Source organism: Theropithecus gelada, chromosome 16 (assembly GCF_003255815.1).
Source record: "Theropithecus gelada isolate Dixy chromosome 16, Tgel_1.0, whole genome shotgun sequence".
NCBI lineage: Eukaryota > Metazoa > Chordata > Mammalia > Primates > Cercopithecidae > Theropithecus > Theropithecus gelada.
The window spans coordinates 47,825,437-47,851,268 of NC_037684.1; the positions used below are offsets into that span (position 1 = coordinate 47,825,437).

The 25,832-nt window shown below is 51.1% G+C and overlaps 1 protein-coding gene across 1 annotated transcript; it reads right to left on the minus strand.

The window, feature by feature from the left end:
* Positions 1-12,929: 12,929 nt before the first annotated feature.
* CD300H (CD300H molecule) lies at positions 12,930-19,670 on the minus strand. Its single transcript, XM_025363622.1, has 3 exons — positions 19,610-19,670; positions 16,135-16,491; positions 12,930-13,054 (listed from the first exon to the last, which is right to left on the minus strand). Exons 1-3 carry the CDS (start codon positions 19,668-19,670, stop codon positions 13,011-13,013), a joined length of 462 nt encoding a protein of 153 aa, XP_025219407.1. The 3' UTR covers positions 12,930-13,010.
* Between the last annotated feature and the right edge of the window lie 6,162 nt (positions 19,671-25,832).

Here is a 25,832-nt window from a genome sequence, read left to right on the forward strand (position 1 = left end):
ACCTTCTCATGCTTTAAGCATATTCCTTGACTCTCCCGACCCTCCTACAGATTTCCGTTCCTTCCTTCCTATCAGAGTCAATAGCACCGGTATGTGCACATAGCCATAAGGCTGAGTGGAGAGTGACAGGGGAGTCTGGGTGTACCTGGCACCATGAAGGGGTCCCTGAACCCTCGACCTGCCCTGTCCTCCCTCCATTTACACTCTCAGGGACACAGTGTGCACTGGGGTCATTGGTGCTGATGCCCCCAGACTCACATCATGGGACTGTCGTTAGCCCAGTGCAATCCCAGGGCTTCCAATTCGCCCAGTGTTCAGGTCTGGCCTGGGCCTGGCTTTGAAGTATCCCGGCTCCGCCATGGGCTGACCTGGTCTCCTCTTCTGCTCATACCCAGCCCTTCCATTCTCCCCAGAATCAGCAGCGTGATCCCTGACACACACACGTGGCCCTGGGGAGGCGCTGCTCAACTCCCAATGGCTCCTGCTGTCACAGGATGGCACCCACCTGACCTGACCTCAGCACACAGGTCCTGGCAGCCCCCAGCGCCTGGTAGGTGTCTCCAGCCTCCTGGATCCAGGTTCACCATGGTGCCGCCGCCCTCCCGACTCGGACCTTTGTCCAGACCCTCAACCTCCCACTCCTCTGCCTGGCTCCAGCTGACAGGTTTGCCTGCGTGTTCCTTGACCTTCCTGGGTTATGGTGGCTCCCCTTTTAGGGGTCCTCATGACCCATTTCACACTTCCCTCTTGTCTTCCTCAGTCTTTCTGTTGGCGGGTCAATGTCTGCTCCCATCTAGACTGGCCACCCCTTGAGAGCAGGGGCAGCCTCTTGTCTCATTCACTGCTGCGCCCGCTATTATTCCAGGGTCTGCCAAATGCAATTTAACAAACTGGCTGTTGAACGGATGAATGGGTGAATGGAGGCATGGTGTCCTGATGTCCCACTGCCTCAGAGGACTTAGTCATCCAAAGTTGGTGCATGATTTCCTGCCTAGGCTGGGGAGGAGACAGGAAATGCTGTCTGGAGGCCCTGGAGCCACCTGACCCAGGGAGGTGTCTGCCCCTGGCAGGACATGTGCACCTGCTCCTCTCTCTGCCTCAGGGAGTCACCCCTAAAAGGGAGTCCTCTTCCAGGGACCCCGGCGCTCACCCCTCCTTTCTCCTGATCCCTGCTTGCTCAGCGCCTATTAGAGGGACTTCATAACAGACCCCTCAGCTCCTGCAAAGCAGTCACCCCACTTCTCTTATTTTATTCTGTGACTCTTTTCATCTCTGACTCTTATATTTCTTCTGGAACTTATTCATGTATTTGTGCATTTGTTTATCTTTTCTATCCCCCACCTGGAATATGGGCTCAATGTAAACAGAGCTCCTCGCATGCGTGTTCACAGCTGGACTCCAATGCCAGGTCAGTGTCTGATACACCAGAAGCTCCCATAAGTATCTGCTGAATGGAAAAGTAGGTGAGGACTCCTCGGCATGGCCCTCCTTGACCAGGAGGACTCATGGGAACCAGCTGCCTCATAGGGGTCTTGGGTGTGGCATCCCTGGAACCTAAACGATGGTCGGCTGATGACGTCTTCCTTTGTCTGTATAAGCAGACATGGTCTACACTAGTGAGCAAAAGACTCAGTTAACTACCACATCAAGGAGTCACGGCCCTCGATCCATTTCCATACTTGAGTCAGTTAAAAGCCACAGCCCTGGAATGAAGGGGAGGTCAGGTCCCCTTGAGGAAGGAGGAAGAAAAGGTCTGGCTACCATGCCACGATTCACACTGAGAATCTCCTACCAGCCTTCCCAGAGGGACCAGAAGACACTGGCCAGGACGTGTCCACATAAGAAAGGGAATTGTCAGGTTTTGGGGGGAATCCTGGATCCTCTTCTGCAGTGACCCCAATCTCGAGAGGCCCAGCATGGGGCTTGGTCCACTATTCTGAGCAAAGGCCTGTGGGGACCAGGGAACAATGGAGTGTTCACCCAGGTCTGACTTAGTGGGCATGATAGATCCAGAATCTATGTATTGTCATTTCTTAAAGTTCAAAAGCATCATGGAATCGACACACTTAGCAAATGGAAGCTGCCGCATATTCTGCACTCCTGGACCCGGGGAGTGTGGGCCATTATGGTGGCAAAGGTGCAGGGGAGTCCTGGACCTGCCTCTCCCTGCCTCTCCCTGTAAAAACAGTGGAGGAAGCAATGCCAGGCTCCTGGAGAAATGCAAGGGTGCAGGGAGGGCGTCAGGCACTCAGAGTTGTTGCTGACCGCCCGAGGCTTAGCTGTCCAGGGCGTGCACGTGAGACATGGAGCTCAGGGTGTCCATGTCCATCAGGTTCACGTGTGACACATCAGGATCGGGCACAGGGAAAAGGCTGAAGGAGGCTCACAGAGGATTCTGGGAGATGTGGGGAGAGCAGCCCAGGAGGGAGCGGTCAGGAGGTCATTCCAGTCCCGCAGAGGGGCCCTTGATGGACAGCAGATGCTACTGGTTCTCACCCTCGGGCCAACTCTGCCTGCTTCTAGAGCTTCTCTGAGGTCTGTTCACCCAGAGGACGGCACCCAGCATGCTCAGGAGCAGGGGCAGCTCCAGGAGGACCAGGAGCAGGACATAGGGGCTGCTGAACAGGGAGCTGTGGGGACATGGGGAAGGGTAGTGAGTCACCTCTCCAGGGGAGGCTCGGGGCCCTCCACCTTCTGCCTGTCTGTGAACCCAGGTGCTGTGGCCGCACAAACTCCTGTAAGGACAAGCTCTGTAAATGACAACTCCTCTAAAGGAATCGTTAGTCCCTGACCTTCAGCTGGAGAGTCCCTGGAGTCTCAGGACTGCCTATAAGGAAGCACATGGCCGGGAGAATGGTGCATGGGGACAGGGAGGGATCCAGGTGAGAACCACGCCCACAAGATCTCTACATCCTAGGGTTACTCACTGGCGCATGGAATCAGTCATGTAGTTTGATGTCCGTATGGCCATCATTTCCCAGGAAGGTCAGGACTATTCATGTTATTCACAAGTAACTGGCACCTGCCCTCTGGTTGCAAACATCAGCCTGTAAAATTCATGGTTGTTGTCAGCTCAGCTCTCAGCTCCTCAGAGGATTGGGCTCATCAAACAGGATGAGACTCTGGCCAGGGCTGCAAGGGAGGCAGAGGAGAGGGCCAGGGTCACCGGACCCCAGAGCTTCTGCCCCCTGCCCTGGCCTGGCCGGATCCCAAGACTCCCTTGTAGGACATTTGCCTCGCTCCTCCCTCCGCCTGGATCTCTCTTCCTCCAGACCCCAGAGTGCCCTGCTCTCAAACCCTGCAGGTCTCCACGGTCATGTCCTCTAATCCACAAACCCTCTTCTAATCATTGCCAATGAAATAGAGACTCCAACACCCACACACATGCTCCCCAAACCCGAGGCACAAATACCTTTTCCCAGCAGTCATCAGACTTTGCTGTATTTGTCTGTTGGCCTCTGTGCTGATCTGTTCACTGTGTGAATCCACCTGGTAGAACCCAACTTCCACCAGAGCAGGACAGTGGCTGGGTGGTTCCCTGCTGTGACCCTATCCCGACAGGAGTGCTGGCACTTAGTAGGACCTTCACATTAGATGTGGGAGGCGTGAGCAAAGAAGGGACCAGAGGGAGGGAGACACAACCGTCGCATCTCTCCCCAGCCTACAGGAAAGGCTGCCCATGTGGCAGTCCTGGGGGCATGAACCTTACCCAGGGTGTGGGCTGGGATCAGGGCTGTCCTGTCTGGTTGAGCTGGGCCAGGTGCACGCTGGGAGGTAACAGGAGGACCCAAGGTGCCCGTGGAGCTCTGGGACTGGAGGCTGGGGTCAGGGCTGCAAGGGCATCACAGGTCAGTCTTGGTGACCTCACTTGAGTCTCCCACTCATCCTCACCTGTTCAGCTCTGATTTCCACAGACACAATCACTCAGGACATGCTGGACAGATGCCCTGAGTCCAACATGTTCCATGGCCACGCCCAGGCCAGACCAGGGCCCTGGACCCCTCCTAGCCTTATCCCCACGTACTTCATAGCCAGGTGAGCACTTTCAGGTGCGAGAGTTGACCTGTTCTCTAGGGGAACATGAGAGTCTGTGGAAAGAACACCTGTCTGCAGACCCCACCCCAGCCAAGGAGGGAGGGGTGACATTTACTCTGTGAAGCATGACCCAGAGTGACTGTGGAGCCTGGGCCCTGGGCATGGCAGTGGCTGGAGTGAGGCTGGGATTAAGGACAGGCAGTCAGTGAGGTCCTCCCTGAATGATGGGACCTGAGTCCACTCAACCCCAAATGTCAGCCAGGCCGATGGACCCCACAAGGCCAGACACTTTCAGAGTGGGGCACACAGAGGAGTCTCGAACAACAGATGCAAATGTGCTTTTGTGCATGTCAGCACACACACACGGGTGCACACACACAAACACACCACACATCTGTGCATGCACACGCACACACACCACACCTGTGCATGCACACACACGCACTGCAAATACACCTCATACCTCTGCACGCGCACACACACACCTGTGCATGCGCACACACACCGTAAACCCATGCACGCACACACACTATGTCCTAAGTCACTGACCTGCAACCTCACACACTTCTTCCCATTTCTCTCTTCAGGGACAGAATAACCAGCCCTAGACTCAGACAGGCCTGGTGCTGAGTGAAGGGGGGCTCACCTGGGAACACCTCCACCTCCACCCGGAAGATGAGGTCTTGGAAGACGAGATCTTGGGAGACGAGATCTTGGGAGACGAGATCTTGGGAGACGAGATCTTGGGAGACGAGATCTTGAAATTCTTAGAGCAATAGTCTATTGACCCAACACCAGTATCCACCTGCATCCTCCTCTGTGAGGCTCTCCAGGGTCACTGTGAAGCTGAGGTTTGCAGGATGGTCCCTGATGGACACTCAGCCATTCCTCACTTCCTCTGACTCTCCGGCCTTTACGGTCTTGTTGCATAGTAGAAAAAGTGGTTGTCCGCACCAGTGTTTGTTGAAAGTCCTGTATTCCTCCTCATACTGGCACTGCACATTCGGGGATCCCCACCTCGGTGTCTGTCATGGTGCTGGGGCCGCCCACAGCAAAACAGCTTGGAAAACACAAGCCCAAGTCCCAGCTTCTCCTCAAATGGGCCTGGGTCAGGGATGCTCTGGGGTCAGGGCCTCTCGGACCCTGGGGTTGTAGAGGAAACAGTGGCAGGCAGACAGCCCTTGTCCATCCAGGAATCTGAACTGAGGGGTGAGTAGCTCCCTCCCTGCAGAGGTGGGAATGGGGAGGGGGGTTTCTGTGGAGACAGGAAGGGCATGGACTGGGAAAACACTGTGTGTGTGCATGCATGTGTGTACATTGCATGCATCTATGATTGTATGTGTGGTGCATCAAGATGGCATTTCGGATTGGATAACTGTGGCAATGACAATCACAGGCATCTCACCCAGGGCCTCTTCTGTCGAGGATGCAGCAGGACATGACTCGCCTGCGCTGTGCCCTGGAGCCTGGTGCTCAGCTGGCGAGGCAGCGGCTGACAGCTCCTGGGTGCTCCTCTGTCCTCCTGCCCTCTCTCCATGTCCTTACTACCATGTCCAGAGCGCACCCACCCATCTGAGACATTCAGGAGGAACGGAGCTGCCAGTATCCGAGCAGCCTGATCCCTGGTGGTCATTTCTCAGATGTCACTGGTCGCTGCACCAGGCTCTGGTAGGACAAGGTGGAGTCCCCTCTCCCAGGGCCTGAGCCCCATTTCTGCTTTCTTCCCCTCTCTGCTTCCTTGTCCAGCTCTGTCTCAAGTCTGAGGCTGGAGATGGGAGATTGCAGAAAGCTCAGGAGAGAAGCTCCCTGGGCTGGTGCAGGCACCCCCAGACTCAAAGGGCCGGGGACCAGGGGCCAAGGTGCAACCTGGGTCTGAAGCCCAATGGGCAGTTCCGACCAGAGCAAGGTTCATCCCTAAAGACAAGTGCCCAGGGCAGGGGGTGGAACCAGGTGCGAAAGAGGAGGACACATCTGATTCCGGCCCATGGCTTCCGCTGTACTGAGAAGCAGCGCACACACTGCATGTTGAACTTCTCACTTCTGGGAGAGGAAGAGACACCCAGTGTCCCTACTGAACATGTTCACCTAGGCTGGAACTTGATTTGCTGACAATCTTCAATGCTTCTTATTTGTGAACAAGGGAAGCAGTCTTTGAAGCACTAACTATAACCAGTGCCAGACCTAAATTAAATTATGCAACCTGTAAACCCAAGAGTATCTGAGACAAGTCTCAATTAATTTTGGAAGTTGATTTTGCCAAGGTTAAGGGCACATCCATGACACAGCCTCAGGAGGGCGTCACAACATGTGCCCAAGGTGGTCAGGGCACAGCTTGGCTTTATACATTTTAGGGAGACATAAGACATCAATCGGTATATTAGGTTGGTGCAAAAATAATTGCAGTTTTGCCATTACTTTTAATGCACTCCAGCCTGGGCAACATTAATTTTAATGGCAAAAACCGCAACTACTTTTGCACCAACCTAATATGTAAGATGTACATTGGTTCGGTCTAGAAAGGCAAAACAACTCAAAGTGGGAGGGGCTTCAGCTCACAGGTAGATAAGAGACAAACAGTTGCATTTTTTTGAGTTTCTGATTAGCCTTTCCAAAGGAAGCAATCAGACATACATTTATCTCAGAGAGTAAAGGGATGACATTGAATTACGTCTGTCCTTTATCCGCAAGGAATTTCCTTGTGAACAAACTGTGAGAGAGGTATTGTCAGGCCTCTGAGCCCAAGCCAAGCCATCGCATCCCCTGTAACTTGCACATATACGCCCAGATGGCCTGAAGTAACTGAAGAATCACAAAAGAAGTGAAAATGCCCTGCCCCGCCTTAGCTGATGACATTCCACCATAAAAGGAGTGAAAATGGCCAGTCCTTGCCCTAAGTGATGACATTACCTTGTGAAAGTCCTTTTCCTGGCTCATCCTGGCTCAAAATCTCCCCCACTGAGCACCTTGTGACCCCCACTCCTGCCCGCCAGAGAACAACCCCCCTTTGACTGTAATTTTCCTTTACCTACCCAAATCCTATAAAACGGCCCCACCCTTATCTCCCTTCGCTGACTCTCTTTTCGGACTCAGCCCGCCTGCACCCAGGTGATTAAAAAGCTTTATTGCTCACACAAAGCCTGTTTGGTGGTCTCTTCACACGGACGCGCATGACAGGTATATAGCTTTTTTTTTTTTTTTTTAATCTTAGTAGCTATCTTTTTTAGAAATAGAATGGGAGGCAGGTTTGTTCTAAACAGTTCCCAGCTTGGCTTTTCTCTTTGACTTGGCGGTTTTGGGGTCTGGAGATTTATTTTCCTTTCACAAACTGCAGGGCTGGTTGGCGGAAGTGCTGAACCCACACATTTGTACGTGTCCTTTTTCCCCCCCACTGCAGCAGACAGCGTCTTGCTTTGCTGCCCACGCTGGAGTTCAGTGGCACAATCATAGCTCCCTGCAACCTCAAACTCCTGGACTCAAGCAATCTTCCCACCTCAGCCTCCCAAACTGTTGAGATTATAGGTATGAGTCACTGCATCCAGCCACAATCTTCTTTTTTATAGCTCAATTAATGATACTTTATTGCTTTTTGTGTACCAAGAAATTGATCTGTGAACTTCCCTCATTGAAAATATACCACAATTTTTGTAACCTTGTTTTTTTCGTATCTCTCTCTCTCAAAAATAGAAGTGGCCCAGGCCTCTCTGGACCTTAGGGAGGCCCTGAGAGCCAGAGAGGAATAAAGTAGATGCTTCTGATTCCAGCCCGAGGAAAGACAGTAACTTTGGGCTTTAACTTTTATCTTTGATTAATTATTTTTTCCTTTGCAAAAAAGAAAGGGACTCAATTTCCTCAGTGGATGGCTCTATGATATTAAATGTGCAGCTTGTTGACTCCTTAGGCGTTATGTTCTAAGTCTCTCTATGGCAGGCCTTGAAACCCAAACAGTTTATCAACGCCAGGCAATGTCTGTGGGGAGGTCACTCTGCAGGTGAGAGGAGGGCCTCCCTGGCCAGAGTCTTCCTGAGTTTCTATGTGGATCTTCCTGAATCAGGTCCTCATGTACAGGCTTGAGAGTCGAAGAAAGAAATTCCCACAGGGCACGGTGGCTCACGCCTGTAATCCCAGCATTTTGGGAGGCTGAGGCAGGCAGATCACTTGAGGCCAGAAGTTTGAGACCAGCCTGGCCAACATTGTGAAACTCTATTTCTACTAAAAAAAAACACAAAAATTAGCTGAGCGCAGTGGCTCATACCTGTAATCCTAGCACTTTGAGAGGCTGAAAAGGGTGGATCACTTGAGGCCAGAAATTCGAGACCAGCCTGGCCAACGTGGCAAAACCCTGTCTCTACCAAAAAATACAAAAATTATCTGGCATGGTGGCATGCGCCTGTAGTTGAGGCACAAGAATTGCTCGAACCCGGGAGGCAGAGGTTGCAGTGAGCCAAGATCGAGCCACTGCACTCCAGCCTGGGAGACAGAACAAGAGTCTGTCTCAAAAAAAAGAAAGAAAAAAAGAAAAGAATGAAATTCCCACAGGGTCACATACACACATACTCAAACCTAAAGCCAAATGTGCACTCTCAAATCACCATTGCCTTTGCACTGGTTCCCTGATGCAAATTTCAATCTGTCAGCACAGCCAGGGACCAGCACAGGCTGCTTTCAATTGTGAAGTGTTTTCTGAAAAGCAAAAGGCACTGGGGAAGTGAGAGGGGAGGGAGGGAGAGTGAAGGGTGGAAGGACTTCGAAAACAGTGACTCCCTGGAGTTTCTCAGTTTCGGTCACTTTGGCCCCCTCTGCCTAACACACCCTTCTCGTTCTGTTTCCTGGGTCTGAGGATTCTGCTTTTCCCTTTTGCCATCCCTGAGCCACTCTGTCCTCTTCAGTGTCCTGGTCCAGTGAAGAGACTCTAGGGCATCAGTGCCAGAGAAATGCTGACACCATCACTTATACTGTATGCTTTTGGTCAGATTCTTTTTTTTTTTTTTTTTTTTTTTTTTTTTGAGACGGAGTCTTACTGTGTCTCCCAGGCTGGAGTGCAGTGGCGCGATCTCGGCTCACTGCAAGCTCCGCCCCCCGGGTTCACGCCATTCTCCCGCCTCAGCCTCCCAAGTTGCTGGGACTACAAGCGCCCGCTACCGCGCCCGGCTAGTTTTTTGTATTTTTAGTAGAGACGGGGTTTCACCATGTTAGCCAGGATAGTCTCGATCTCCTGACCTTGTGATCCACCCGCCTCGGCCTCCCAAAGTGCTGGGATTACAGGCTTGAGCCACCGCGCCCGGCCTGGTCAGATTCTTTACTCTCTCAGAGCTGTTGGTGAGGCAGCTGGAAGGAGGAGAGATTAATATATGTAAACTTTTCCTTAGGTAGAAAAAATATCAATAAACTATAACCAAAAAAGAAAGTCAAGCAAACTTTCAGAGGTATAACTTCAGGTTTTGGTTTTTAAATTCTCTGATGGAAGTATAACATACAAACAAAATAATGCGAATCATAAATGTACAGTTCAGCAAAATTTGAGGAAATGACTATCCTTGCCTAAGAGCCACCCAGATCAGACACCCACGCCCTTGACGAGTCTCCTTCTGTATGTTATTGGACGGGCTTCTGTGATCCATAGATATGGGCCATGGGCTATGACTTCTCATGCAGCAGGAGGAGCTGCAGACAAAACCTCTCAGACACTGAGTTGTAGAAGGAAGGGCTTTATTCAGCTGGGAGCATCGGCAAGCTACTGCCTTAAAATCCGAGCTCCCAGAGTGCACAATTTCTGTCCCTTTTAAGGGCTCACAACACTAAAGACTTCACATGAAAGCGTTGTGATTGATTTCAGCAAGCAGTGGGTACGTGACAGGGGCTGCATGCACTGGTGGTCAGAGAGAAACAAAACAGGGCTGGGAGTTTCACTACGTTCTTTTATACAATGCCTGGAATCTATGAATAATATCGGTTTCTACGTTATGGGTTGATTTTTAACTACCGGGTTTAGGTCAGACAGGCCAAGGTCTGGTTTTGGGTACCGGGCTGCCTGTCTTGTTTTTTTCTTAAAACAGGTACTGAGTATAAAACAATATAAAGCAATATGAGAGGGTCTCTCTCTCTGTCCTCACTAAGGATAAGCCAAAGGTGCTGTGCCTTGCTCTCTCTTGGATCACTTTCTCTGGGGAAAGCTGGTGGCTATGTCTAGAAGACACACAAGCAGCTCTTTTGAGCAAGGAGCTGAGGCCTCCCACCACCAGCCACGTGAATGCGTGACACGGGAAGCAGATCCTCCAGCCCCAGTCCAGTCTTCCGATGACTGCAGCCCCGGCCAACATCTTGACTAGAACTTAATGAAAGACAGATCTTGAGCCAGCACCATCCACCTAAGCAACTCCCAGATTCATGACTCTCAAAACCATGAGATAATGAACATTTGCTGTTTTTGGCCGTGAAGTCATGGGGGAATTTGTTATGCATCAACAGATATCTAATATAGTTGGGCCACATTTGCCCAGGGCCAACCTCTGCAGCCACATCCAATCCTTATTCGTTTACTCACTCAGCAAGTATTTTTTTTTTATGCCAACCATTACATCACCATACTCTGTAGCTAGACGCTGGGGCATTCGTGGTGAACGAAGCTGGCCCAAATGCTGCTGTGATGTAAAGGGAGATGGATAGAAACCACCCAAAGGAAACACATTAACAGCATTTGGCAAACTGTGGAGGAAATAAACAGGGACCCATAGTCAAGACAATCGGAGTGATCCCTCGAAGGATGATCACAGAGGCCTTTCAGAGGAGGCAACGTCAGAGGTGAAACCAAAAGGATAAGAAAGAACCAGAGGTAAGAAGATCTGGGGGAAGGGATTCAAGGGGAGGAACAGCAGGTGCTAAGGCCCTGGGGAGGGATGCACACTGTGGCTAAAACATAAAGACCACATGGGGACAGGGCAACAAGATGAAATGGAAGAACCAACCAGTGGCTGGGTCCCCTCAGATCAAGTAGGCCAAGCAATGAGAGTGGGTGCTATGATTTGGCTGTGTCCTCCCTCCAATCTCAAATTATAGCTCTCATAGTTCCCACGTGTCGTGGGAGGGACCTGGTGGGAGGTAAATAAGTCATGGGGGCAGGTCTTATGTTGTTCTCATGATAGTGAATAAGTCTCACAAGATCTGATGGTTTTACAAAGGGGAGGTCCCCCGCCCTGCACATGCTCTCTCTCTCTTGCTTGCCACCATGTAAGACATGACTTTGCTCCTCCTTTGCTCCTCCTTTGCCTTCCACCATGATTGTGAGGCCTCCCCAGTCACGTAGAACTGTGGTCAATTACACTTCTTTCCTTTATAAATTACGCAGTCTCAGTTATGTCTTTTTTTGGTGGGGTGGGGACGGAGTCTTGCTCTTGTCACCCAGGCTGGTGTGTAGTAGCACGATCTCAGCTCGCTGCAACCCCCAGGTTTAAGCAATTCTCCTGCCTCAGCCTCCTGAGTAGCTGGGATTACAAGCACCTGCCACCACGTCTGGCTGATTTTTGTACTTTTAGTAGAGGCGGTTTCACCACGTTGGCCAGGCTGGTCTCGAACTCCTGATCTCAGGTGATCCGCCTGCCTCAGCCTCCCAAAGTACTGGGATTACAGACGTGAGCCACCACGCTCAGCCTCACGTATGTCTTTATTAGCAGCATGAGAACAGACTAATACAGTGGGTTTCATTTGAAGAACATGGAACAAGAGGTGACATGATTATTGCAGAACCGTGTCAAGGTGCTCTCTTGTTGCATTATGTAGAAGAAAGAGAAAAGGTGGCAAGAGGGATTGGGAAGAAAGTGGGAAGTCACCGTAGTATTGAGAGGATAGAGGACTATGGTGGCATCAGGGAAAGCGAGGGAATGGGAATATTGGAGAGATTTATATAAGGATTGACGAGAGATAAAGGAGAGAGGAATAAGAGATTAAAGGACTTGGATTGCAGCAACTATCATGGAAAGAAAGCGTGGAAAAATAACAGATTTGTGGGACAGAGACAAAGATGTGGGGGAAAGTCAATAGACCAAGTTTGTGCATGGCAAGGTTGGGAAACTGTGGCACATCCAAGAGAGACATGAAGTAGTCCCTGGTCCTACCTTCCTGCCTTTTCCAGGGGAAAGTGATCCTAAGCCCATCATGTCAGGAGATGCTAAGCCAGGGCCAAACGACCCTAGGGAGCTTCCCCACCCCGCACGATAGACCCAGCCACTCCACCCACTTCCTGCCCCTGTACCCCTTTCTCCTTGTTTCTTATCCCCACAGCTGCCTTCCCTCAGACCTTTCCTGGCACTGATTATAGTTAGTGCTTCAAAGACTGCTTCCCTTGTTCACAAATAAGAAGCATTGAAGATTGTCACCAAACCAAGTTCCAGTCTAGGTGAACATGTTCAGTAGGGACACTGGGTGTCTCTTTCTCTCCCAAAACTAAGAAGTTCAACGTGCAGTGTGTGTGCTGCTTCTCAACACAGCAGAAGCCATGGACCAGGATCCAATGTGTCCTCCTTTCTCCTGCCTGGTTCCACCCCCTGACCTGGGCACTTGTCTTTAGGGATGAAACTTGCTCTGCTCAGAACTCCCCACAGGTCTCCACACCCAGGTTGCACCTTGGGCCCTGGTTCCTGGCCCCTTGGCTACCGTCCCTGTAGTCAACAATGCTGTATTGTACACTTAAAATTTGTTAAGAAATCACGTCGATCTCATGTTAAGTGTCCTCCCAAAGTGCCGGGATTACAGGTGTAAGCCACCGCACCTGGCCTACATTTTTTTTAACTTTTAAAGAGTATCCAGCGATAGGGTCAGGGTCAGAAGTCCTTTTTGCAGTCAGAAGGGCTGTGTCTCTGGACAGGGTTCCAGTGGGCATGGGGTGTGGCAAGTTCTCCTGTTCATGGACTCTGTCCAAGGAGTCCTCCAAGGCCTGTTCACCCAGAGGATAGCACCGAGTATGCTCAGGAGCAGAGGCACCTTCAGGAGTGGGAGAAGCAGGAAGTAGGTGCAGCTGGGCAGGGACCTGTGAGATGGAGAGAGTGACCAGTAGTAAGCTGCCTCCTCTGGGGAGTCCCAGGCTCTGCCTCACCCCTCCTTCCCTCGACGTCTGGTCCTATGCCCTCAAATCCAATGTCAGCATCAAGCCTGGTGGGTACCAGGGTCAGGCAGCTCCATGCTGAGGGTCACAGGCTCCTGACCTTCATTCAGCTCAGAATTAACCTTGAGTGTCAGGACCCAACAGATGCCGGAAGGTGAGGGATAGAGCAGAAGAGAGATATGGGAACCCAGGCAGGAACTGGCTCCCAGAAACAACTTCCAGAACAGATCCTTCAGCCACTGACGCCTGCAGGATCTCTGCTCTTGCTGGGAACAATCTCAAGGATGAAATATTGCTTTACAACCACCTTCACTCAAATTAAATATGATCACAAGAACAGCTCTTTCGCTTAAACTGCTTAACCATCTCAACCCCAAGGAGTGACCTCTCCGAGCTCAGCCCATGGCCAATCCTCCCATCCCTTGGGTCCCACTACACTGCCCCCATTCCAACTTCTCAAGTGCTGCATTTTCTCCCCAAAACGGGCCGTTGTGCCATCTCTCCACCTTCCCAGCCCCCCACCTGTAGGACTTGTCTGACGCCCTCCCTGATCCTCTCTAAGACGAGCCCCTGTAACAAACCCTGTTGGCGCCCTGCCCCATATCCCCTTTGCCCACTTGAGCTCCTGGCAGCTGCAGGCAGTCTTGGCCCCACCAAAGATTTCCCAGTTCAGGCTCCCCTTCTCTGCCTGAGGTTATCTACAGGAGTGCACACATTTTCCTGTGCAGAGCAGGCCAGATGGGCCACAGAATTCATGCCCCCAGGAGTGCCTTCTGCCTGGAAGATTCTGTCTCCAGTTCTGAGGAACTTTCTACACAATCTCTCATAGGGTGCCCAGAGGGACTAAGCTCCAGTGTGTCCAGTTACTACAGTGTTAACCCCTTCATTACAGTGCATTTCATTTCCCTTTCCCTTTCCTGGTCTCATTTTCTGCTCTCTCAATGTACTTCCTGAGATTACCTCTCAATAAACAAATTGCTCCTAAGTCCCTGTCTCAGGACCTGATTTGGAGGAAACCCAAACTAAGACAGTCCCTTTGTTCTTCGTTTCTGTGGAACATCTTGTATTTCCTTGATAGCCCAAATCATGCCCCACCAGCTTCCCACACACCCTGGCACCCTATCTCTTTACATCTGCTTTATTTTCCTCCATAGTTATTATCATTAGTTGACATATTTCCTTGATCTATCATCTATCTATCTGTCTCTATTACATATCTCTCTCTACCAGCGATCATCTCCATCTGTCTATTCAGCCAGCCAGTCAGCCATCTCTATCATCTGTCATATCATATCTCTATCTCTATCATCTGCCTATCTATCTATCTATCTGTCTGTCTGTCTGTCTGTCTATCTGTCCGTCCGTCCGTCCGTCTGTCTGCCTGTCTATCTATCTATTTATCTATCTGGCCACTGTCTGAATCTACCTATTTGCAATTTCCTCAAGAGCACAATCTTGCCCCTTTGTTCACTGCTGCATCTCCAGAATCTCCACCAGTTTCTGGCACATAACAAATAAATACCTGTTGAGTGGGTGAATAATCGAGGAAACCTGTGTCTAGGAAGCCCCACCCTACGAAAGAAGCTATACACATGGCAAAAGACAATGGGACATGTGCATTTTACCCTTCGCATTGGCTGGGCCTGGTGGGAGATCCAGGTGTCTTCACAGAGTTCTCAGTACTGGAGGCTGAAGATAAAGAACAGAGGCTCAGTGTCCTATGCCTGACTCTTCCCAGCTGAGTACCTGCCGCCTGCATGGTTCTGACTTCATAAAGCATAGGACGCTCAAGGAGGCAGCTGGACAGATGTTCTAGGACCATCATCTCCCCATAGGCAGACCGAAGCCCGGCTAGAGTCACAGAGCATCCCCCTCCAACCCCGTCCCAGTGGATGCCTTGCCCCGCTCTGGGGCCAGGTGGGCATTTTATAAACTCAGACCAGAGGACGACCAACGTCTCCCATGTTGGCATCCCCCATCTCGTTGAAAATCGACGTGCTGAAGGTCAGTTAGGCTTAGGTTCCAAAACCCCCCATCCTTGCCAGTGTATCCACACACCGCCACTACCCTCCAGTGCACACTGTCTCTCACACACACATTCTCACACCTGCACACACACTCTCACATGTGCACTCACGCAATGTGGTCTCATTGCGTGAGAGCTGCTCTCACACACTCTCACACATTCACTCATACACCTGCTCTCGCACACACACACACCTGCTCTCTCACACACTCACTCACACACACCTGCTCTCTCACACACTCTCACGCACTCACAAAGATCTGCTCTCACACACATTCACACACACCTGCTGTCACACACACTCTCACTCACACACACACCTGCTCTCACACTCTCACTCACACACACCTGCTCTCACACACTCACACACACCTACTCCTGCACACACTCACACACACTCTCACATACACCTGCTCTCACACTCTCACACACTCACACACCTGCTCTTGCACACACACACCTGCTCTCACACACACACTCACTCACACACACCTGCTCTCACACACACTCTCGCACACTCACTCACACACCTGCTCTTGCACACACACACACACCTGGTCTTGCACACACTCTCACACACACACACCTGCTGTCACACACACACACCTGCTCTCACACACCTGCTCTTGCACACACACCTGCTCTCACTCACACACACCTGCTCTCACACACTCTCACACACACTCACACACACCTGGTCTTGCACACACTCACACACACCTGCTCACACACATACCTTCACACCTGCACTCACTCTTACATGTTTGCACACCACTCACATTCACACACTTAAACACACTTACACTCTCTCACTCACTCACACACGTATTTCCCACACACATTCACACAACACACTCTGTCCTGCTCTGATGCACCACACTAGGCCCCCACACGAGGCCCAGTTCTTCTCTCCTGAGCCAAAATTTCCGTGGCTGCTCTGCAGAGATGGCCTCAGACGCCTGAGAAAAGAGGCTCTTACCCGAGGAGACCAGCACTTGAACCTGGAAGAAGGGATCAGGCAGGAAGCCAGACAGGCCGTCTTCCTGCAGTATTGTTGCAATCCCACATCGGTATTTTCCTGCATCGTCTGCCGTGAGGTTCTCCAATGTCACGGTGAAGGTGAGGTCCCCAGGATGGTCTGTGATGACCACTCGGTCACTCCTCACCATTCCCTCGGATCCTCTGGTCTCCACCATTTCATGCCAAATTGGCAAGCATGGTTGTCTGCACCAGTATTTGTTAAATGTCTTGTATTTCTCTTCATACTGACACTGAACGCTCAGGGACTCCCCCACGGTGCTCATCACAGTGCTGGGGCCACTCACAGTCAGACAGCCTGGAAAACACAAGTCCGTTTCCCCGTCTTCACCTGGAAGAGCCTGGACCAGTGGAACCTTGAGTGTTAGGTCCTTTGCACACCCAGTGTTGCCTGAGGCTGGAGGAGGGAGCAGTCAGGAACCAGGGAGCTATGGGCTATTTGCAGGGGGACACCCAAGGAGATGCCCGGTGTGGGATGCTGAGACTCCAGAGGCCATGCCCAGACTGGGTGGGCTCAGCCATCTTAGAGAGGGGAGAGGCTTAACCTCGATGGCCTCAGGCAGGTTCTGGGTCCCCCAGAAGTGTCAGTCCTGAGAAGAAACACCTGTCTTCATTGAACACCAAAGATTGAATGAAGCCACTAAGTACACTCTGAATAAATGGATGGTTGGAGAGATGGATGGATGGATGGGTGGATGGATGGAGAGATGAATGGATGGATGGATGGACGGACGGACGGATGGATGGATGGATGGATGGATGGACAGATGGATGGATGGATGGATGAAATAGGAAAGGAAATAATATTGAGAACCAGGAAAAACCAGAAGCAGCCCAGTACAGAGGGCAAAGAGGAAGCCTGGGGCTTCTGGCTCTGTCTCCTTCCCAAATCATCTGTGGGCCTCATACTTGCAGTCCCTGCCCATATAGATGAGACCTCCTGTTTCCAGGTCTGGATCACAAAGAATATGGGGGCTGCCCGTGGGGATATCAAGGAACCATGTAGAAAGGGGTTGTTCTTGTGATTCAAGGACATTTACGCCTGGATTTTTCCCCCGGGACAGAATCCTGTGGCAACACTAGCCATTGCCTAACATCTGTAGGGCTCAGCTCCACGCTGACACCCGTCAGAGCTTCCTTCCCATCCCCACTTCTCTGCAGCACCCACCCGCCTTGGCATGTCCTGGGCCTCTTCTCCAGATCCTCTGCCCCCTCCAATATTTTGACATTACTCCCCCTCTTCCAGTCCCCTCTTTCATTTGTCCACCCACTCTGCAGGCTCTGGGTCCAAATGATTAGGACCCAGCCCCATAAACTCTCTGTTTCCTGCCTCAGGGGCCTCACCAGTCCTAAACAGCTGCTGTCTCATCTGCTCTTAACAGGGAGGTGGTTAACAAAGGGCAAAACGCTATTGAGAAATGGTTTTGGCAAAATACCAAGCTCCTGAAAAGGAATTGTGGATGTAATCTGTCTGCCTATCATCTATCTATCCATCCATCCATCCATCTCTCATCTACCCACCCATCCATCTAGGTAATATATTGCCATCCAGTGATAGCGAGGCTTTGCTATGTTTTATTGTGAATTAAAAGAAAAATCTGGCCGGGAGTGGTGACTCACACCTATAATCCCAGCACTTTGGGAGGCCGAGGCGGGTGGATCACCTGAGGTCAGGGGTTTGAGACCAGCCTGACCAACACAATGAAACCCTGTCTCTACTGAAAAGACAAACAAATTAGCTGGATGTGGTGGTGGGCGCCTGTAATCCAGCTACTCAGGAGGCTGAGGCAGGAGAATCACTTGAACCCAGGAGGTGGAGGTTGCAGTGAGCCAAGATCGCACCACTGCACTCCAGCCTGGGCGACAGAATGAGATTGTCAAAAAGAAGAAAGAAAGAAGGAAAGAAGGAAAGAAAGAAAGAAAGAAGGAAGGTAGGAAGGAAGGAAGGAAGGAAGGAAGGAAGGAAGGAGGGAGGGAGGGAGGGAGGGAGGGAAGGAAGGAAGGAAAAAAAGCAGAAAAACTGTATCTTTTGCATCTTCATTTTCTTGTCTCACGTTTTCTCACTGTATTTCCCAGAAAGCAGGCTCAGGTGGCCCACTGACGTATTCTGCATTAGAACGCTGTCTGCCTCTCTGAAGCAGTGATTCTCACCTGGGTTGGAGGGCGGGGGGAACATTTGGCAATGACTACAGATATTTTTGGTTGTCCCAACTTAGAGTGGGGAATTGCTGCTGGCATCTGGTGGGTAGAGGCCAGGGATGCTGCTAAACATCCTACAATGCACAGGACAGCCCCCAACACACAGAATAACGCAGCCCCAAATGTCCACAGTGTTGAGGTCCAGGAGCCTTTTCCAGGGAGCTAACTGCCTCCTAGGCACAGGCTTGGGGGCAAGGAAGGGGTGGGCACCCCCTGTCCTCTCCTGCTATTGCTGCTGCTCTCAGCTCAGGCTCTGGGGGCGCTGTCAGCCTGCTCTTTCAGGTCCTTAAATTTCTCTCTTGATGATTTGGGACTAATTCCACAGATCTGGGAGGAAAAACACTGTGGGGCACACACTGAATCCCACCACAGAGTCTCCCTCCCCTTGGATATTCAGTCCCGACCCTGACCCTGAGCCAACATGGGCAGCCCCCTCCACCTCCACCCCGACCCCGCTGCCACCCAGCAAACTCCCCGCCTACCCAGCCTTGCAAAGAAACTCACTTTCTCCCTCCACCATCATTTACGGAAATTCTCGGACCAGGGCTGACCACGAGTTCCCAGCTGTCTCACCCTTCTGGGGGCCCATTATGTAGCAGCCCTGGGGCCAGCCCAGACCTGTGGGGACACCCAGGGTTCCCACACAGGGATGCAGCAGTGCCTCCAGATAGGTAAGTGAAGCTTTACAAGGAGGCGCAGCAGAAACTGACATTGAATTATAGAAGGAACAATGATCTTGGAAATAAAAGTATGTAGGTTTGGACCTTGACTGTGCCTTTTATAAACTGTTTAATCTAAATTATTTGCACCTCTATAAGCGAGCCTCAGTCTCCTGTTTTCATCAGGACTGCAATGAGAATTAAATTAGGTAATGGGAAACAAGACATGTATTACAGTGATTAGACTAGTAAGTACTGGTTTTCTGCCCCCATTTCCCCTTCTTTTTGATGGATCGTGGAGGCATTCCTGATCTTAATAATGACGGTAATAATGATTAAAGTTGCCAAATCTACTTAGGGCTTACTGTGTGGGAAGCAGTTTACCGTTTAATCCCCACCCTATCCCGATGAGAAGATTTGAGAAGCTTCTATGCACACCCCACTCCCTCTTTCTTGATATCATTTCTTCCTCTTGCCCCTTGCCAGCCTTTTCTCATGCCCGCCTCACCCTGACCCGCCAGAGCAGACCCCCCTGCACCCAGGACCTGCCCTGCTCACCTGGGACACAGAGAAGGAAGAGAGCTGACGGCAGCAGGGCAGCCCCAGCCCTCTGGGTCATCTCACCAGCATGGACGTCCCTTGTGGCAGCAGGGTCTGAGGCTGGAGCCCAGTCGCAGAAGGTCAGCTCGTCTGTCCCCTCTTCTGTCCCCTCTTCTGTCCCCTCTTCTGCTGTTCTGGACACTTCCTCTTCGTTTCCTTCTCCGGCCTCTTCTGGGTTTGGTTCTCAGAGCTGGTGCCAGGATGGAGGAAGCTGGGGCCACGGGGCGCTATGTGGTTAGGTGAAACAGTTTTGAGAACTTGGACGAAGTTCTTCCTAATAAGATATGTTTGCATTTGCTGTTCCCCTTTCTGTTCCCAGTAAAGACAACGCGTCCCTCCCACTACCCACAGCTGACAGGCCTGCCCTTCTCCAAATCACAGCACGGCCCAGGACCAGTGAGACTGGGCCAGCTGCCATCTGGATTTTCTGGGCAGGTCCTCCCCTCTGTGAATGGCCAGTTTTCTGTGGCCAGCATGAGCCGCCCCAGGGTATGGCTCAGCATTCACTGGATAAGACCAGCTATTTGCAGAGCCTAGTGTAAAATGAAACGTAGGGTTCCAAAATTATTAAGAATTTCAAGATGGTGACAACCAAGCATTAAACGTGGGACCCTTCTAAGAGCGGGGCCTGTGAGACTGCACGGGATAGGGGCACACGCACAATGCCCGCTGGTCTATCTCTGATCCTTGGTGGTACAGATAGGCTGGGTGCAACCTCAGAGCCTCTGACCTCTTAACCCCTTGGTCTTGCTCTGACCTCAGCAGACCCCAGAGGTCCTTGTCTTGGTCAAGTGCCTGACCGTTTCCACAGACCTGGCACCAGGCAGAGCTTGGTGGACCATCTATAAGCCTTGCTTTTGACCTGTGTGGCTCTTTTTGTCGCCCAAGATGACCACATATAACAGTTCCAATATATCAAGAGCTAACTCCGGGAACCTGGCCAGCAGTGTGCCCGATATACACAGAATGGCTGTGGAGGATTTATAAATGCAAGCACAGCCTCAGAATGCCTCATCCGGGGACTTAGATTCCTGGAACTAGGAAACTCTAAAACCCTGGCATTCTGTTATCAAATGTCTCCTCTTACTTTGGTGTTTCAGTAAATGTATTTCCTGCTTGTTCATTTTTTGCTGCATTCGGAGTCCTCATATTTCTGTGTGTGTATATGTGTGTGGTATGTGGGATATGTGTGTAGTGTGTGTGGTGTGTGTAGTGTGTGTAGTATGTGTGCTGTGTATGTAGGTACATGTGATGTATGTGCATGGTGTGTGGGATGGTGTGTGTGTAGTGTGTGTATGTGTGGTGTGTGGTGTGTGTGGTGTATGTGAGATGTGTGTAGTGTGTGTATATGTGTGTGGTGTTTGGGGTCAGGTGTGTAGTGTATGTGTGTGCATGTGTGGGGGGGGTGGCGTGTGTGTTGTGTGTGGTGTGAGTGGTGTGAGTGGTGTGTGTGGTGTGAGNTGTGTGGTTGTGGGAGTGTGTGGGGTGTGTGTGTGTACACGTGGTGTGTGTGTGGTGTGTGGGGTGGTGTGTACATGTGGTGTGTGTGTGGTGTGTGGGGTGGTGTGTGCATGTGTGGGTGTGGGGGTGTGTGGGTATGTGCGTGTACATGTGGTGTGTGTGGTGTGTGGGGTGGTGTGTACATGTGTGGGTGTGGGGGTGTGTGGGGTGTGTGTGTGTACATGTGGTGTGTGTGTGGTGTGTGGGTGTGTGTGCACATGTGGTGTGTGTGTGGTGTGTGGGGTGGTGTGTGCATGTGTGTGGAGGGGAAGCAGGAGCTGGGAGCGACAAAGATGTCTCCTCTTGCAGCAGCCACAGCCGGTTGCAAGCCCCACCCTCTGTGCCTTGCTCTGGGCACTAAGGAAAAGCTTGCCTGGTCCTCAGTCTCCCTGACTCTGTGTCAAGGGCTGCTCAACGCACCTTTCTTGGGAAGCAGGGATCTGAGTCTGTGAAGGAGATGATGCACAGCTGCAGACTTCTCCAGAAAGCACCCTCACCATCCTCGTCTGGGCAAACGGCCGGGTGCACGCGGTTGTATTAGTTAGCTCTTTCTGACTCACACTGCCATAGCAAAACTCCCAAATCACCGCATGCTGTAACCACAAAAGCTTGTTTCTCGCTCATCTATACGCAAGCAGTGAGTCAGCATTGCTTGGGCACCAGGCTGCAGGAGCCCAGTCCGCTAGAGGAGAGGGAAAGCACTGGGTGGCATGCGGAGCCTCTGCTCAGAAGGTGCACATGCAGCTCCTGCTCACCGTTCATTGTCAAAGGGTCAACCCCGAAGTCAGTGGGAAGGAGAAGCGCAGTCCTCTTACAGGGTGAGGCAGTAAGTCACTGCCCGCAACCACGGAAACCACTACCGGAGGTTCCCTAACCGGGCTGGAAGGGTCCCCCGCAGCACACCGACTCCGTGGCTTCTCGCTCATCCGAGGTCGGGACAGGGAGAGGCTGCAGGGTCTGCTTAGAAACAGCTGGTGTGTGTTCCATTTTTTTTTAGCTAGGACCAGACACTTTGCCAAATGCGAAGGACATGGCAATGCCACAGGGAACCCACCTTTGAAGCAGATGTGCTCTGAGCCCTGGTGTCCTCCAGGAGATGACAAATTCCTTGAAGAGATGGCCCACATCTGGGACTCCCAGGCTTTTTCCATGTCAAGGCCAGCATCTGGAGCCACTGTCCCCTCCCCAGGAGGTCCTTGTCCTGTCTCTGAAACCTGTCCTGGAAAATGCTCTCCTCTCCAGGAGGGCAGAGCTAGGGGAGGACTGAGAATAATGAACACTGGCCGTGCGGCACCGAAGGGTGGGGAGCCTGGGGCCCTGCCTGGCACTGCACCACACTGAGACGCCCACCATCGCTGCCCTGGGGGGACAGCTCTCGGGGCTTCCAGAAAATTCAGATCTCATCTGGGAGGGGTGCATTCTTAGGGCAAACTCTGGGCATGTGATGTGTAGGACAGTGTGAGCAGCCCACACACTTATCCCTGTTATCCCTGCCTTTCAAGGCTGTGCTTGTCTTTCTGCTTCCTCGAAGACCGTCATCCTCCCTTCTCATTCTCCCAGGATGAGCTCAGGCCACATCTCTCCTGGAAGGCATCCTTGACTGCTCCAGGCCTTCCAGACCCCTCCCTCTGGGGTCCTTGTTGCCTGCAGTGCTTATTTCTGTATTTAATCTCATGTCCCTATGTTGTCATTGTCCTGTTGCACGGCATCCATTTCCAGGTAAGGCTGTAGCCTCCACAAAGGCAGGACCGATCTGGGCACCCAGAGATGCAGATGGAGCTCGGCCCCAGCCTTGTGAGCTGAATTGGAGGGTGAGAGCTCTGATCCTTCCATATTTTCCAGGAAAGGGGATCAGGAATGTATGAAAGCATTGGGCCTCTCTTCTCTCACCTCTATCCATTTGGGGAGTGGTTCTCAGTATCCTGTGCATCATGGTGAGAATGGGCAAATGCCCAAGGGTGGTGGACCCCACTGCCCGCTTTCCTCCCTCCCCACTGGCACTCAAGGGAGACGTCACCAAGAAGGCAGCCTCCCGACCAGCTCTGGGCAATGGATGCCTTTTTGGGATCTTGTTACAAATACAGGGCTCTCTAAGGAGCAGGGTGTGGGGAGGGTCTTCCCAACATGGGGGCTGGGGCACTATAGGGAGCCTGGCTCAGAGAGGGTCTCTACTTGACTCTGATGATGTGGGCCATGTAGCAGAGTGAGGAAGGTTCTGGCCATGAGCTGGGAGCCCTGGCTCAGAATTTAGGGTCTGCTATTCACTAGTTATATGACTTCAGGCAAATCAGCAAAAGTCTCTTAGCATCAGTCTCCTCATCTGCGAAACAGGAATAAAAATATTCACCCTGCTGAGTACCAGGAGTTGAGCAGAGGTGTTTGAAGGTGGTGGCATCCCTCTGAGAAATCTTCCTCTTTTGATCTTCTACATACCATGCAGTCTGTATATTTAAATCCTGCACACCCATCCCAACACCCCTGCCAGGTCACTTTTAAATAGGATGACTGGAGCTGGAAAGACAAACTAAACTGTTGTGATGGGAAGTGGGGAGGTCAGGATTTGAACCCAGGTCTTCAGTCGGGTCCCACCTCTGGCTTTCATGATGCAAGGTAGGGATTGCAACACTCAGGCAGGGGTGCGATGGGTGGAGAGATGGCAAGTGGAAGAGGCCTCCCTCTAAGTCTTATTTCATTCAATATCTATTTGCAGAACAGCAGGAAGTATCTTCAGGGGAAGTTAACAACACAACAAAGCCTGCTTCTGGGTGTTTGCTACGGATTGATGAGCTCCCCCAAAATTCATATGTTGAAGCCCTACCTTGTAATGTGGTGATACTTAGGACATGAGCCTATGGGAGGTAAATAGGGTTAGATGAGGTCATGAGGATCGGGCCCTCGTCATGGGATTAGTGCCCTTATCAGAAGAGGAAGAGAGATCTCACTCACTTTCTTAGTCCATTTAGGCTGCTATTTTAAAATACCATAGACTGGGTGGGTTATGAACAACAGAAATGTATTACTCACAATTCTGGAGGCTGGAAAGTCCAAGATCAAAGTGCTAGCAGATTCAGTGTCTGTTGAGGGCTCACCTTCTGGTTCATAAAGAGTACTTTTTTTGCTGTGTCTTCACACGGTGGAAGGGGCGAGACAGCTCTCTGGGGTCTCTTTTATAAGGGCACTAATCCTATTCATAAGGGCTCCATTCCCACAACTGAATTATCCCCAAGGATCCACCTCCTAATACCATCACACTGGGGATAGGCTTCAACACATGAATCCTGGAGAAATGCAAACACTCAGACCATAGCACTCTCTCTGCCATACGAGGATACAGAAAGATGGCAGCCATCTGCAAGTCCGGAAGAGAGTCCTCACCAGACACCAAATCTACCAACATCTTGATCTTGACTTTTCAGCCTCCAGAACTATAATAAATAAAGATCCCTTGTTTATAAACCACTCGGTTTACGGTATTTTGTTACAGCAGCCTGAGCTGACTGAGACAACGTCCTGGTGTCTGTCCCAATGCTTCACTGTTCTGGCTTTTCAGCATGAGTCACCTGTGCTCCTTCTCCCTGGAGGAGCCCTGTCTGGGGCAAGACCTTTGCAGAAACAGTGAGGCTTCTTGTCACTTTCCTCATTTGGGAATCAGGGATTTGGATGACGATTGGATTCCACCAACTAAGGTGTCTCTGAGGCCATTTGAAAGGCCCAGTTAGACAGAGGTTATCCTCCATGGCTCTTGGCCATTGCTGTTGGCAAACAAGGATTAGAAGAAACAGGAGACTTTCATGAAACAGAGTTCCAGGATATGTTTTCCAGCTTCCTGGGTGACAAGAGGCAGTGAGAGCAGTGACAACTTCTTTATCTGACTTCCATTAGGAGGATTCCTTGGATTGCAGTTTCATAAAATTATTCTCTAGTTTCCTGGATGTGGAAGGCAGTTGCTTGGCAGATACCAAGACTTCATGCTCCTTGTGTAACCCTAGGGGCCTCAAAAGTAGGCTACTCTGGGTGTGAGGGAGGAGCGGGGGACAAGCTTAGGAGCAGCTTCTTCAGCCCTTTCCACAATATTATAAGCACCTAATTCCCTGAGTACCTTCCAGCTCAAAATACCTAGAGTGGGCACTAGACCTGAGTAGATACATGCTCTTGGAAAGATCCAATCCCAGCAATAAGGTTATTACTAAGATAAAGGGAGCCCACATTATACAGCTCTTCCTGTTTCTGGGTCAAGGGAGAGTGGGCAGGCAGGAGGGTCATCTTACAACCTCATGACATGTGTTCTCATTCCATCTAGCAGGTGACTTGTGCCAGACATTGCTATACGAGGAGACACACTGGTGAACAAGACTGAGGCCCTGCAGGCTCCTGATGGATACTAGAGGCTCTGGTTCCAACGTGAGGAGGGTAAATACTTCAACACAGTTTTCTTTTTAGTAGATGGACCAGGAAATCAAAGGAGCTCTGTGTTACTCCATAAGGGCTGTGATTCTCAATAATAATTAATGACTGTTGTTCTCAATAGTGACCAAAATCCAGCAGCAATGCATTATAATCAATGGTAGAACACTGCTGCATTTTGGTCATTCCTTGAAACTCATTTGCTTGAAACTCAGTTCTGCTACAAGTGCAGGGATGCATGCAGGAGAAATGTTAACTCAGCAGGCTTAGGTTGTCC